The sequence below is a fragment of the Juglans microcarpa x Juglans regia genome, chromosome 8S (genome assembly GCF_004785595.1).
Source record: "Juglans microcarpa x Juglans regia isolate MS1-56 chromosome 8S, Jm3101_v1.0, whole genome shotgun sequence".
Taxonomy (NCBI): Eukaryota; Viridiplantae; Streptophyta; class Magnoliopsida; order Fagales; family Juglandaceae; genus Juglans; species Juglans microcarpa x Juglans regia.
Genome location: NC_054609.1, coordinates 11,701,601 through 11,713,216, shown reverse-complemented (window position 1 = coordinate 11,713,216; position 11,616 = coordinate 11,701,601). Strand labels below are relative to the sequence as shown.

Here is an 11,616-nt window from a genome sequence, read left to right as displayed (position 1 = left end):
TTTTTTAATATTATTTTTTAAGAGGAGGAAATAATTTACCCAAAAAATAAAATAAACAAATATTTGAAAATAACAAGCGCAAGGGGCATTTTCATTTTTTTGAATAAAAAAATCATTAAGGCATTCGGAAATAGATAGAGATAAATTGAATAAAATATTATTTTAATATTATTATTATTTTAAAATTTAAAAAAATTAAATTATTTATTATATTTTATGTGAGAATTTAAAAAAATTAAATTATTTATTATATTTTATGTGAGAATTTAAAAAAATTAAATTATTTATTATATTTTATGTAAGAATTTAAAAAAATTATAATGATAAAATGATATAAATTGAGATGAGTTGAGTTGAGATAAATTTTAAATCTAAACGGAATCTAAACATCCCAAGAAGAATAATTAAGTTCTAAAATTATTCTACTATATATTTCAGTAAATATTTTGTACCATATCATTCAAAAGGAAATTAGAAATGTTTTGAGTCTCAAATTTATGTCTTGAATGACTTTTTTTATTTTTTTAATGATTAAAAAATTATTTTTTAATGATATTGTAAATTTTTATTTTTTAAAAAATATTTATAATGATTAAAAAAATATATAATAATAATAATAATAACAATAAAATACACTATTTAAGACACTTTTCCGGACCAATTTTTTTGTGGCTGTAGTGCCACTCAAAGGAAATCGTGCAGCTGGCAAACGCGTGGGGCTTAGTGCTTACCTCACCGTCAAGACTTCCTTTGGATTCTATTCAAAATTCATGGCGAATATGGTCGAGAGTCCATCATTCTTGTCTTTATATAATTATTTAGGATCCTGCTTGGTGCAGTGAAGATGCGTATCCAAATGTGTATCGAACAGTGCTTTTTTTAAAGTATATGTGTTTTTATTTTTTTAAAAAAAAAACATACAAATGCTTTAAAGAAAAAAAAATATTAATCGGTACACTTTTTTAATACACTTTGTCAGCGTACAAAGCATGTTCTATTTATTTATCTGCCTCGATCTAACAGTGTTTGTTAGTTTCTACTCTGATTTTAGTTTTATCTCTTTTTTAACCTCCTCTCCATACTTTCATTCGCTTGCTCTCCCATTGTTGTAGAATGAGAACGTGTTGTCGCAAGCATACAGAAAACATTTTATGATAAGAAGAAAAAAAAAAAGATCTCATGGGAGGTGCCAAGTTGTTGATACATTTTTCAGTATGCTTGAGACAAGCCCTATCGACCTGCAACCAAAAAGAAAGGCTCAAGGATCCAGTGGAGAATAGCTCCAATGCTTAAGTTTAGAAATGAGTTATCTTTCTTAACTAGTAATGAATCCAATCTCCTTTAGGACAAACCTATCCACATATTTTATGGGTCGAGGTGCCCTGTTATGTTAGGGCTTTTCTACGAGCACGACTCTTGGTGGCCGATTTTAATAAGTTACATTTTTCAGTATGAATCAATCGTTAATATTATCCATTTGGTATGAGTATCTCGCTTAGATTGCTTTCTATAGATTCATATCCCGTTGATAGCATGGTTATTATTTTTTATACATTTGGCGGAGGGGGATTTCGAACTCTAAACGTCTATTCTAGAAGTTGATGATTATGTCAATCAGACCACAGTCATTTGGCAGTTAAGTGTTCATATTGAGAAGTAGAACATGTTCTCAGAATTTATCTTAATGGACCTACCCGATAGTTGAGGGATGCGAGTCAGGTGGTTCGGTTGGCTTTATCACCGCACCTGTAGGGCACGTAACACAATCCTTTGCTCGAGCATAGTCATATAAGTTTCACGTGACTGTGGCCTTTGGTCGCCTATAGCTCTTCCTTCGCCGATTGGGCCTATTTATCCCTAACATGAAGTATCCCAGCATTATCTTCAAAAAAACCTTTATTTATGATATCCAAAAGGCCTATATGTGTTCCCTATCTTCTTATTGCTTCTCTTTCCCTTCCTTCTAGGTCGAAAAATCAAAATCGGGTACGGATTGATTTAAGAAATCGGCCTATTCATGACAATTTTGAATTGATTATTTTAATGTTCTTAAAAAAATATTAAAAATCATATATAATACAATTGAAGCATTTGATATCATGTATAAAAAGAGAATAAAATATAAATTTATTAACTAGTTTCAATAAAAATATGATATGAATCTAAATAGTTTCAATAAACATGTAATTCATGTATTTAATCTCAGTTGTCCATTTTGCCTCATATATGAAGATAAAGACAACTAAGTTATAAGCATGTGGCAAAGGTAGTATTTTACTTAGAAGCACATATTTAATATAAAATACTCATTCATCTCCAAATTTTGTTTGTTCAACTGTAGTAAATATTAACTATATGTCTTATGTTTCAATTTTTCTTCCACTCTTATTAAATATAATGATGAAAAGTTAATATATATTTAGTTCTATCTATTTTTGTATAAGATATTAAAAAACAAAATCAGTAATAAGACACAACTTAAGAAATAAATATAGTTTTGAATCAGTTAGAATTAGTCTAGAATTGGCTATAATTGGTTTGAATCAACCTAAATCAACTGATTGAAACCATTCAGTGAACGATTTAAAAACTTAACTAAAATCAGTTCGGTTTCTAATTGATTGAGTTTGAAGATTCTGAATCGGCCAAAATCAAACTGTTTTTTCGAGTCTTTGACTTCAAAGAACTTGTTCTTCAATGCCTTCGCCAGAGAAGATAACACATTCAAGCATCTTCAGTTCTTATATTACTCCAGGAAATGTCCTTTCTTTTATCAATGAAGTGGTGAGTTTTGCTAGTTTGCCCTTGGATGACATGTACACTTGTAGAAAAAAATGTTGGAAAAGGGAAGGCCCTTGACTTCATGACTTTCAACAGTCACTTGGCAGGCTTTGTGGTCCAATTCCCTTCTCCATCTATGTTGTGACCCCCCTAAACTCCACTTCGGATTTGACGGAGAATGAAGCATTGAGACATACAATACAAGGTTACATACCCTCATTCATGATAGTTAAGATATAATGCACTTAGCATGTTTCTAACAATATGCAGTAAGCGCAGCAGATGATTTTTTTATCAACAACATTGTACCAGAATACTAATCTAAAAATATTCTTACACTTCATTTACATATAACAAATCATCATTTGGATATTTTCCAATTCTAGAGCAATATTTTCCTTGGACAAAAATACCCTTTCTTGCTCTGCTAGGGTTTTACATATTTTGCTGGGGTTGGCATCTCCTCCCTTGATGGCAACCGTTGAGGCCCATTTGGGAGCCTCGGGGACGCAGCAGCGTACCTTTGCCAATATGGTTTCTGAGTCTCCACAACTGATCTCGGAGGTGGTTGTGCCGTTTCGTGCTCCAACGTCAGTGGCTGGGGCGGTTTGTGTGTTGTTCTCTACGGATGAGATTGAACAGTTTGTTGTGCCTTTCAAGTTCTCATTGGTTTTGAAGTTTTTGTGTCAAAGGCCCTTTCTTGATACCATACGATCGTTTATAAGATCTCGGTGGGGTTTGAAGTCTCAACCAATTGTTTCTGCCATGCGCAACCCACGTCATGTATTCATTCTCTTGTTTACGAAGGAGGATTTCTTGAAAGCCTTTGCCAAGGATGCATGCGATATAGACGGAGCATTTTATCGTGTCTTTCACTGGACACCTAAGTTCCATAAGGGTACTAAACCTGCTAGGGTTCCTGTTTAGATCAACATGTCGAGCCTCCCTCCTAACTTCTACCATGAATCCTTTCTCTAAAACATCACTGCACCATTGGGCAGGTTTCTTAAACGTGACAAACCTACACGGTGTGCTACTCGCACAAATAGGGCTAGGGTATGTATTGAGATGGACATATCTAGAGAGCCATTGTTGGGCGTGTGGATTGGTATGCCGAAGTGGTTCTACCAAGAAGTTGTTTACGAAACACTCCCGGCATATTGTATGAATTGCAAGACCCAAGGCCATAACTTGAGAACGTGTAAAAAAAAAGAATCAACGAAGTGATCAAGGCCCTAAGAATCTAAAAGATGTAGAGAAAGTTGAGAAGGTTTGGAAACAGCAGTCTCGGGAAGTGGTGGTTGAGGAGGTTTGTGAGGATGTAGAAAATACTGTGATAGCCTTGAAGGAAGGCAACACGACTGTCGCAGAAACCCTTGTTGGGGAGGAGGTTGTTCATGTTACGTTGCATGCTGATACACCGTTTGAGTTGCAAGCACCAATTGATATTCCGAATGAGCCCTTGAATGAGGGTAATGAAAGTTTGCCTGATATTGATGCCCAAGATCTGTGTGAATTGAGTGTTGCTGCAACGTGCATGGTGACTAGTGATGGGGTCCCTTGTTTGGATGATATGGCTTCACAGGTTGCTAAAGGAAAGATGGCCTTGGAGGATGGTGTCCCCTCAAGCCCAATTTTGCGGAATGCTGGTGAGTTGTCTCTGAATGTGGAAGTGCCTTTGCCATAGGTGCCTATGGAAGTGGTTCGGGTTGACAGTTTGGTGGTGGACTTGTCTCATATGCCTCCTATCATAGATCAAGGCTCAGCGCTTGATGAGGTCCAGGTCTGTTCGGATACTAATTCTGAGGATGATTTACAATCACTATCTTGTGCAAAGGATAATATGTTAGACTCTAGCTTGTTGCCTGGCTCTGTTAAGAAGAAGAAGGAAATTAAAATACAGGGTTCTACTAAGGTTGTAAGCAAACCCTCTCGCCTTGATTTATAATGTGTTCTTGCTTTTATTGGAATGTTCGTGGCGTGGGTACATCGTGGAAGCACTTACAAAAGTTGGTCACAAGGTATTGTCCTAAAATTATTGTTTTGGATGAACCTATGTTAAATGTTTCTAGATTACATTGGTGGAGACACCGGCTTGATTTTGATGATTGTGGCTCGAATATCGAGGTTGGTGGCAAACTTTGGTTCATGTGGAAGAATGAGTTGAATCTGGTAATTGATAGTATGAGTGAGCAACATGTTACTATGCGCATTGTTGATAACTTACAACTTGTGTTTCTGACTTTTGTTTATGCTAAGTGCAACTATCAAGAGTGGTGTCGATTATGGAGTCATTTAGAAGCTTTTAATTGTACTGACCCATGGTTAGTTATGGGTGATTTTAACATAATTCGGCATGATGGTGAAAGATGTGGTGGTCGTCCACGGCTGGCTACTGCTATGGATGATTTCAATGCATGTTTGGATAATTGTGGTCTCATTGAGATGAGCTATACTGGAAATTCATTTTCTTGGTGTAATGGGCATCAAAATCTATCTCGTAGTTGGGCTCGGCTTGATTGTACTCTTCTCAATGTTGCGGGCATGGATGTCTTCTCAGAAGCTAATTTTCTATATCTTCCCTGTACTTCATCCAATCATGCTCCGATGGTCATTAATTTGGTACGAAGTGTAAAGCTGTATGGTTACCTGTAACACCCCATTTCCGTAAGGTAGGAGTGTCACGTGTTTTTCAAAAAATAAACCCGTCAAGAGACCTCGTATTTCATAAATGAAATTAGAATTTATTTTGTAAAAAGACTGTCTAATAAAAATGTTTTCCAAAAACATTAAATTAATAAACTGAATAAATTCATGTCATAAAAGCATGTTTTATTTTAGAAAGTCTAAAACTAAAATTAACTGCTCCTTCTATTCCTGGCCTACCTGCTCGTATTCATCATTCTCACTTGGGTGGTTAAAAACATGAAAACAAACTAAAATGAGTCAAAGACTCAATAAGAAATCTATCACAACGTAAACATAATAAATATAAAGTTTTCATAAAAATTTCATGCTGAGAGTTTAAATTTATGACTGATCATACTGATGCTTATGCTATGTATGACTGATTTAACTGAATTAATTGACTGATCTGACTGATTTATCTGATTTATCTGACTGGCCAACACACTTAACCCTGTGTGTGAGGTTGTGCACCGGCCCCACGTCCCGCTGCAATAAGGAGAGCCGTTGATAGTATTCTGGCATACTATGGTGGACCACGATTGAGTTCGTGGTTTGCACCACATTCACCCTGAAACTGAACTGCATTGGTACCTTGCATCTGAATGGTCATCTGATTAACTGATCTGATCTTATCTTGCACTTTGAACTTAAGATAGCTTACGTGACTTATACACATGAGATGCATGACATAATACATACTTAATTATAATTTCTGAATCTGAACATGATGCGGAATAACATGATCGTATGCTATGCTAGATGACATGTTTGCATATGACATGAGTGGTTCATAAATAATGGTTGTCAGTGAACTGGCTTGAATAATACTTATATATAAGCTTGACTGTGATGATCCTAATTTATGATCAAATTACTTACCTCGCTGCACTTCTTCTTGAATATCATCTTCGTAACTCGACACATATACGCAATAATAACTATCTCTAAAATTCATCTAGGAACAATATGTACCAATATCCTACTTAATTAAATTCACAATCTAAAAGATAGTCAAAGAAACCTTTTGTTTAACACAATAATCAATAAATCCTATTACTTAAATAATAACATATTATAATTTAGTAAGATACTTGGGCTATTTTAAAATAAGTCATAAAAATCTTGATTAATAGATTTACAATCCCATGATTAACATAATTAATTAATTTAACAAGAAATCTAATAAATACTAATATCATTTTAAATATACTTAACATATTCCTTATATTTTTCTATTTAAAGTATAACATAATAATTTTATTAAAATCCTAATAATTGACAAATGAAATATTAACTAAAATATTAGGCTCAATAGTATGCTTTAAAATATAATTCAAATTCTTTAAACACTTTCGTATAAAAATGAGCCTGTGACTAATATATTTATTTAAGTAAAAACTCATCTTTAAAATATTAAGCCCAACTCAACTTTAAATAAAATGACTTAATAAAATCCCTAATTAACATATACTTAAAAGTAAGGTTATAAGTGTAATTATTCTTAAAATAATCCTTCAAGATAATAGATTAAAAAGGGCATATTTGTAATCTCATCCACAACTGCAATTAGTAAACTGAAACCTAAAGCAAATACATATATATTCTGCAAAAAACCAGAGGCTCGGGAGAGAGGCGCGAGAAGCAAGGGCTCACCGAGAGAAAGGCTCGTGGGGCGATTCTGGGTTGTTTGCGGGGGTCACGGCTGCACATCTGGAGGCTCCTTTGAGCATGGTGGTGCGGCACCAAGAGAGGGAGAGAGAGCTGGCGACAGAGCTTACCGAGAGGGGGAGGAGCACGTGCTGAGCTGGGTGGCTGACAAACGGGTGCTTATCGTGGCGATGCGAGGCCAAGGGAAGTGAACCATACGACAGTTTCTGTGGCTTCCCGAGTGGTTTTTCGGCATCCTGAGATGGCTACCGTGCAGGAGAAACAGAGGCTTTGGGTTCGCATTCGTGGCTGCTGCGGCATGCTTTGGCGGCTGAGGGTAGTCTGATATCTCTTAAGGTGGCCGGTGGTGGCGTCGGCGTGTTCTGGGCACCGTGGACTTGCTGCAAAGGAAAGGAGCTGCATTGGTGCTATGGTCTTACGTGGCTGGGTAGCTGCTTTCTCTTGGTCCGAACGTCACGGTGGTGGAAGTCTCTTCATAGTGGCGTGCACGGTTGTGCATGGTCTGGACGGTGGAGTTGCCGCGGTGGTTTAGTCGTTGAGTCGTGGCCCTTCATGGTTGCTGTTGCCGGTGCTTTGTTTGAGGAGTGTAAAACAGGGCTACGTTTCGTGCATGATTGTGGCGCACGAAGGGGTTTTAGACTCCCAATGGTTGGCTTCCGATGCGTACGTGGTGAAATCGTTGAACGTGGAGGAGCCGTGGCTGGGTCGATGGTGGATTTGTCATGATTCTTGCTATGTCTAGCTTGCTTGGTGCACGGCAGTTTCCGAATCACGGTGGCGGTAGAATGTTTGTGCATGAGAGAAATAGAGGAGACAATTTCTACATGCATTATACGTGAATAAATAGGTGATGGGAAAAAACCTTAGGGAAAAAGAGAGAGAGGCGTGCATGCAGTGCATCAGTGGAAACAGAAGTGTATCGTGTGGAACATGGAGTATGATACAAGATCTCACGGCTTGGGCTTTTTGACCCAAAAAAAAAAATTTAGGCCCAATAAAAAATTATAGGATTATTGGGTCGGGTCGTTACATTACCCATCCTTTAAATTTCAACAAATGTGGACTTCACATGAAGGTTTTATGGATCTAGTTTCTCGGGCTTGGCAGGAGGAATCCAATGGTTCAGGTCTTCTTAGATTGGCTGGTAAGCTTAAAAGGCTGAAACTTGCACTGAAGGTTTGGAATAAACAGGTTTACAGTTGCATATTGCAGAGTTGGAAGCTCGTATTCAGGAGCTCGAGAACAATTTGCAAGATGGTTACTCAGCTGATTTGAAGTCGGATTTGTTGTTGTCTCATTTGGAGTTATCGGTTTGGGTGGAAAGGGAAGAGACTCGCTTGGCTCAGCAAGCAAAGCAGACTTGGGTACAAAAGGGTGAGGCGAATATTAGTTTTTTCCATGCTGTGAGTAAGAAGATTCGGTTTCTAATCAAAATGATGCGGCTTGGGGATGGGACAATGCTTACCTCACCTAAACAGATCCATGTGAGTGTAGTAGATTATTTTCATGAATTCCTGGATCTTAGTGGGCTGATTGATATTGTTATCACAGAAGAGGACAACAGGGCTTTGTGTAGGGTTCCGTCATCTCAAGAGGTTTATGATGCCCTTTGGTCCATTCCTGTGGATAGTTGTCCGGGTCCGGATGGTTTCATTTCGGGTTTCTTTAAATCCTGCTGGCACATCATCAATAGTGACATGATTAATGTTGTAGCTGAATTTTTTAGAGGGGGGTGTTTTACCTCGGTTTTACATTGCTTCCTATTTGGTCCTTATTCCTAGAGTTGAAAATCCAGGGAGTTTTGATAAATTCCGTCCAATCAGTCTTTGTTCGGTTATTTATAAGGTATGTTCCAAAATCCTTGTTAACTGTCTCTCTCCTTTGCTTGCCTGGTTGATTTCTCCAGAACAAGGTGTCTTTATCCCAAGACGTAGTATTTATGAGAATTTTAGTCTGACACAAGAGTTGATCCATGGTCTTAATAAATCAACCTGTGGGGGTAATGTTGTGCTTAAAATTAATATGGCAAAGGCATATGATAGTATTGATTGGGGTTTCCTTCTTCATGTACTGGCTTCCTTTGGTTTTTATGCATCAGTGTGTGGTCGAATAAATCAGTGCATTTCTACCCCATGGTTCTCTATTGTGTTAAATGGCATCCCAAAAGACTTCTTTAAGGGTGGTCGAGGGTTGCGACAAAGTGATCCTCTCTCTCCATACTTATTTATTATTGTGGAAGAAATCCTCTCCCGCTTAATCAAACAGCAGGTTGCAATGGGAAAATTCAGCCTTTCCTCCATTCAAGGACTTCTCCGGTGATCTCTCATATATTATATGTAGATGATATTGTTATATTTTCTAATGGGGGGAAAAGCTTCTATGAGAGCTATTATTAAGATCATGTAAGATTATGAAGCTTGGTCCAGTCAGCTTGTGAACAAAGCAAAATCTTCCATCATTTTCTCCAATAAAGTTACTTTGGCTCGACTACGTATGACCCTATGCTTGACAGGTTTTACTGAAGGTAAATTACCTTTTACTTTTTTGGGGGCTCCTATTATTTCTGGACACTTGTTAACACATCATTTTGATGATTTACTTAATAAAATTTGAAGAAGGTTAGAGGGTTGGCAAGCTAAATTGCTTTCTAATGGTGCTCGTCTTCTTTTACTTAAACACGTCTTGCAAAATATTCCGATTCATTGCTTATCCATTTTGCCTAAGCCATCTATGGTGTTGGACAAGATTAAGCGCCTTATGAGTGCCTTTTTTTGGAGAGTTTGGGAAGGCAAGCCAAACGAAAATGCTACTCATGGGATGTGATGTGTAAGCCCGTTTTGGAGGGGGTGTGGGTCTTCGGAATCTGCATGAAGTTCAGAGGTCTCTCCATATGAAGCTTGGTTGGAATCTTCTCCTAGGTAAATCTCTTTGGTCTCAATTTGTTTGGAACATATCTCACTAGTTGACCCTAGGAAGGGAACTTGCTTTTGGCGTATGATTATGAAGTATCTTCCTTCTGTGCAAAAAAACTCATTGTGGAGGGTAAAAAATGGGAATTTATCTTTTTGGAGGGATCATTGGGTTGGTGACGGCCTTCTAGGGAGTAATCTTACTTAGGCTTGGTTTGGGTAGTGAGAATACCTGAGAAGTGTTGAGAATGTTTGTGAATAGTAGTAAAAAGTAGATAAAAAGTAATGAATAGTAGAAAAGTAAGTGAAAAGTAATAATAAAGTAAAGAATAGTAGTGAGAGTACTTGAGATACTCTCACTTGCCAAACATACCCTTATTCTTCTGCTTTGGAGCTTCCACAAACAGCAAGAGGTTTCTTAAGACTTGATAAGGGAGGTCTGTCATATTTGATAAGGAAATAAGTGCTAGGTCCTTTTTTTTTCTTGTCGATGTAATTTAATGTTAATTTTTGGCTTATTGTTAGTGTATTTTGCATGCTTGGATTTTTGTCCCAAGTATTGGATTGTTACCACGGTTTTCCTCTACCATAAGTGAGGGTTTTTAATAAAATTAGGAGGGGGTCACTCATAAACATGTGGCCTTTTTCTCTTTTTAAATATATATATATAACAAATCATCATTCATTCAAAATATTAAGTTAAATAATCCATATGACAAAAGTAGGGTCCCAAAACATGGACCCTCTTTAAACCTCGAAAGAGAAGCACATAGTACATGGTACACGGTCCTAATCCTCATCCTGTACCTCTCAAAATTTCTTTGATCTCATCCAATAACTTCAAGTTGACTTCCATAAAATGATTGGCTAGAACAAAACAATTCTCAAAGGTGAGAAACTCTTCACATATTGGCATCCACTAGGACTTAAGATTCCCCTCTATAACTCATTCAATACCTCTAACCGTCTGCCTAATAATCCTTATATAGAGCTCTATCAATTGAAAACGATTCCCCATCGTGAACTTGGTTTCACTCAACTTAGGCCATTCTATTGTTGCCAATTTCACCCGTGTCTAGTCTGGTTCCATCAGTCTCTGTTACAGCTTCTACTATTTCGGGAGGAATGGTAGTTGAGGCTACTACAGTGAAATTTTTGTAAATCTCAATGCTCTTAAGCTACCAACAGTATAATTAAGCATGAATGACAGTAAACATGACATGTATGCTTAATTGACATAGACTTGCTTATGCAAAAACAAAACTTAATGACATCAAATGGCTTTGATGTCATTAAGTTGTGAAAGCATGCTCCCATGGCATTAATATCAACATATGATGCTCTTAGGACTTTGATCTACATGTTAGAATATTATTTTGAGGATTTATGGTTTTGATCTTAAAAAATATGAATTTGTATGCATGTGAAGGTCCGAATAGATCTTATATTTGAGGTTTTCGGATGGATCTACGTTTTTATGCAATTTTTCTCTTGTGATCTTATGTTTGATCCTTATATCTACTTTAGGACTTGAATATGAACCACGTGATGTTATTTATTGATGATTTAC

The 11,616-nt window shown here is 36.8% G+C and overlaps 1 protein-coding gene across 1 annotated transcript; it reads left to right on the top strand.

The window, feature by feature from the left end:
- The first annotated feature begins 4,836 nt into the window (after nt 1–4,836).
- Nucleotides 4,837–8,918, top strand: LOC121244222. The gene is made up of 3 exons (XM_041142244.1): nt 4,837–5,365; nt 8,213–8,281; nt 8,329–8,918. Exons 1-3 carry the CDS (start codon nt 4,837–4,839, stop codon nt 8,916–8,918), a joined length of 1,188 nt encoding a protein of 395 aa, XP_040998178.1.
- The last annotated feature ends 2,698 nt before the right edge of the window (nt 8,919–11,616 follow it).

Bases quoted from the DNA above. Each gene is read 5' to 3' on its own strand.
- LOC121244222 (XM_041142244.1), top strand. From the start codon at position 4,837: ATGTTAAATGTTTCTAGATTACATTGGTGGAGACACCGGCTTGATTTT. The intron at 5,366-8,212 runs GTACTTCATCCA...CTTCACATGAAG, and splicing joins TAATTTTCTATATCTTCCCT to GTTTTATGGATCTAGTTTCT. The intron at 8,282-8,328 runs GTAAGCTTAAAA...TGGAATAAACAG, and splicing joins AGGTCTTCTTAGATTGGCTG to GTTTACAGTTGCATATTGCA.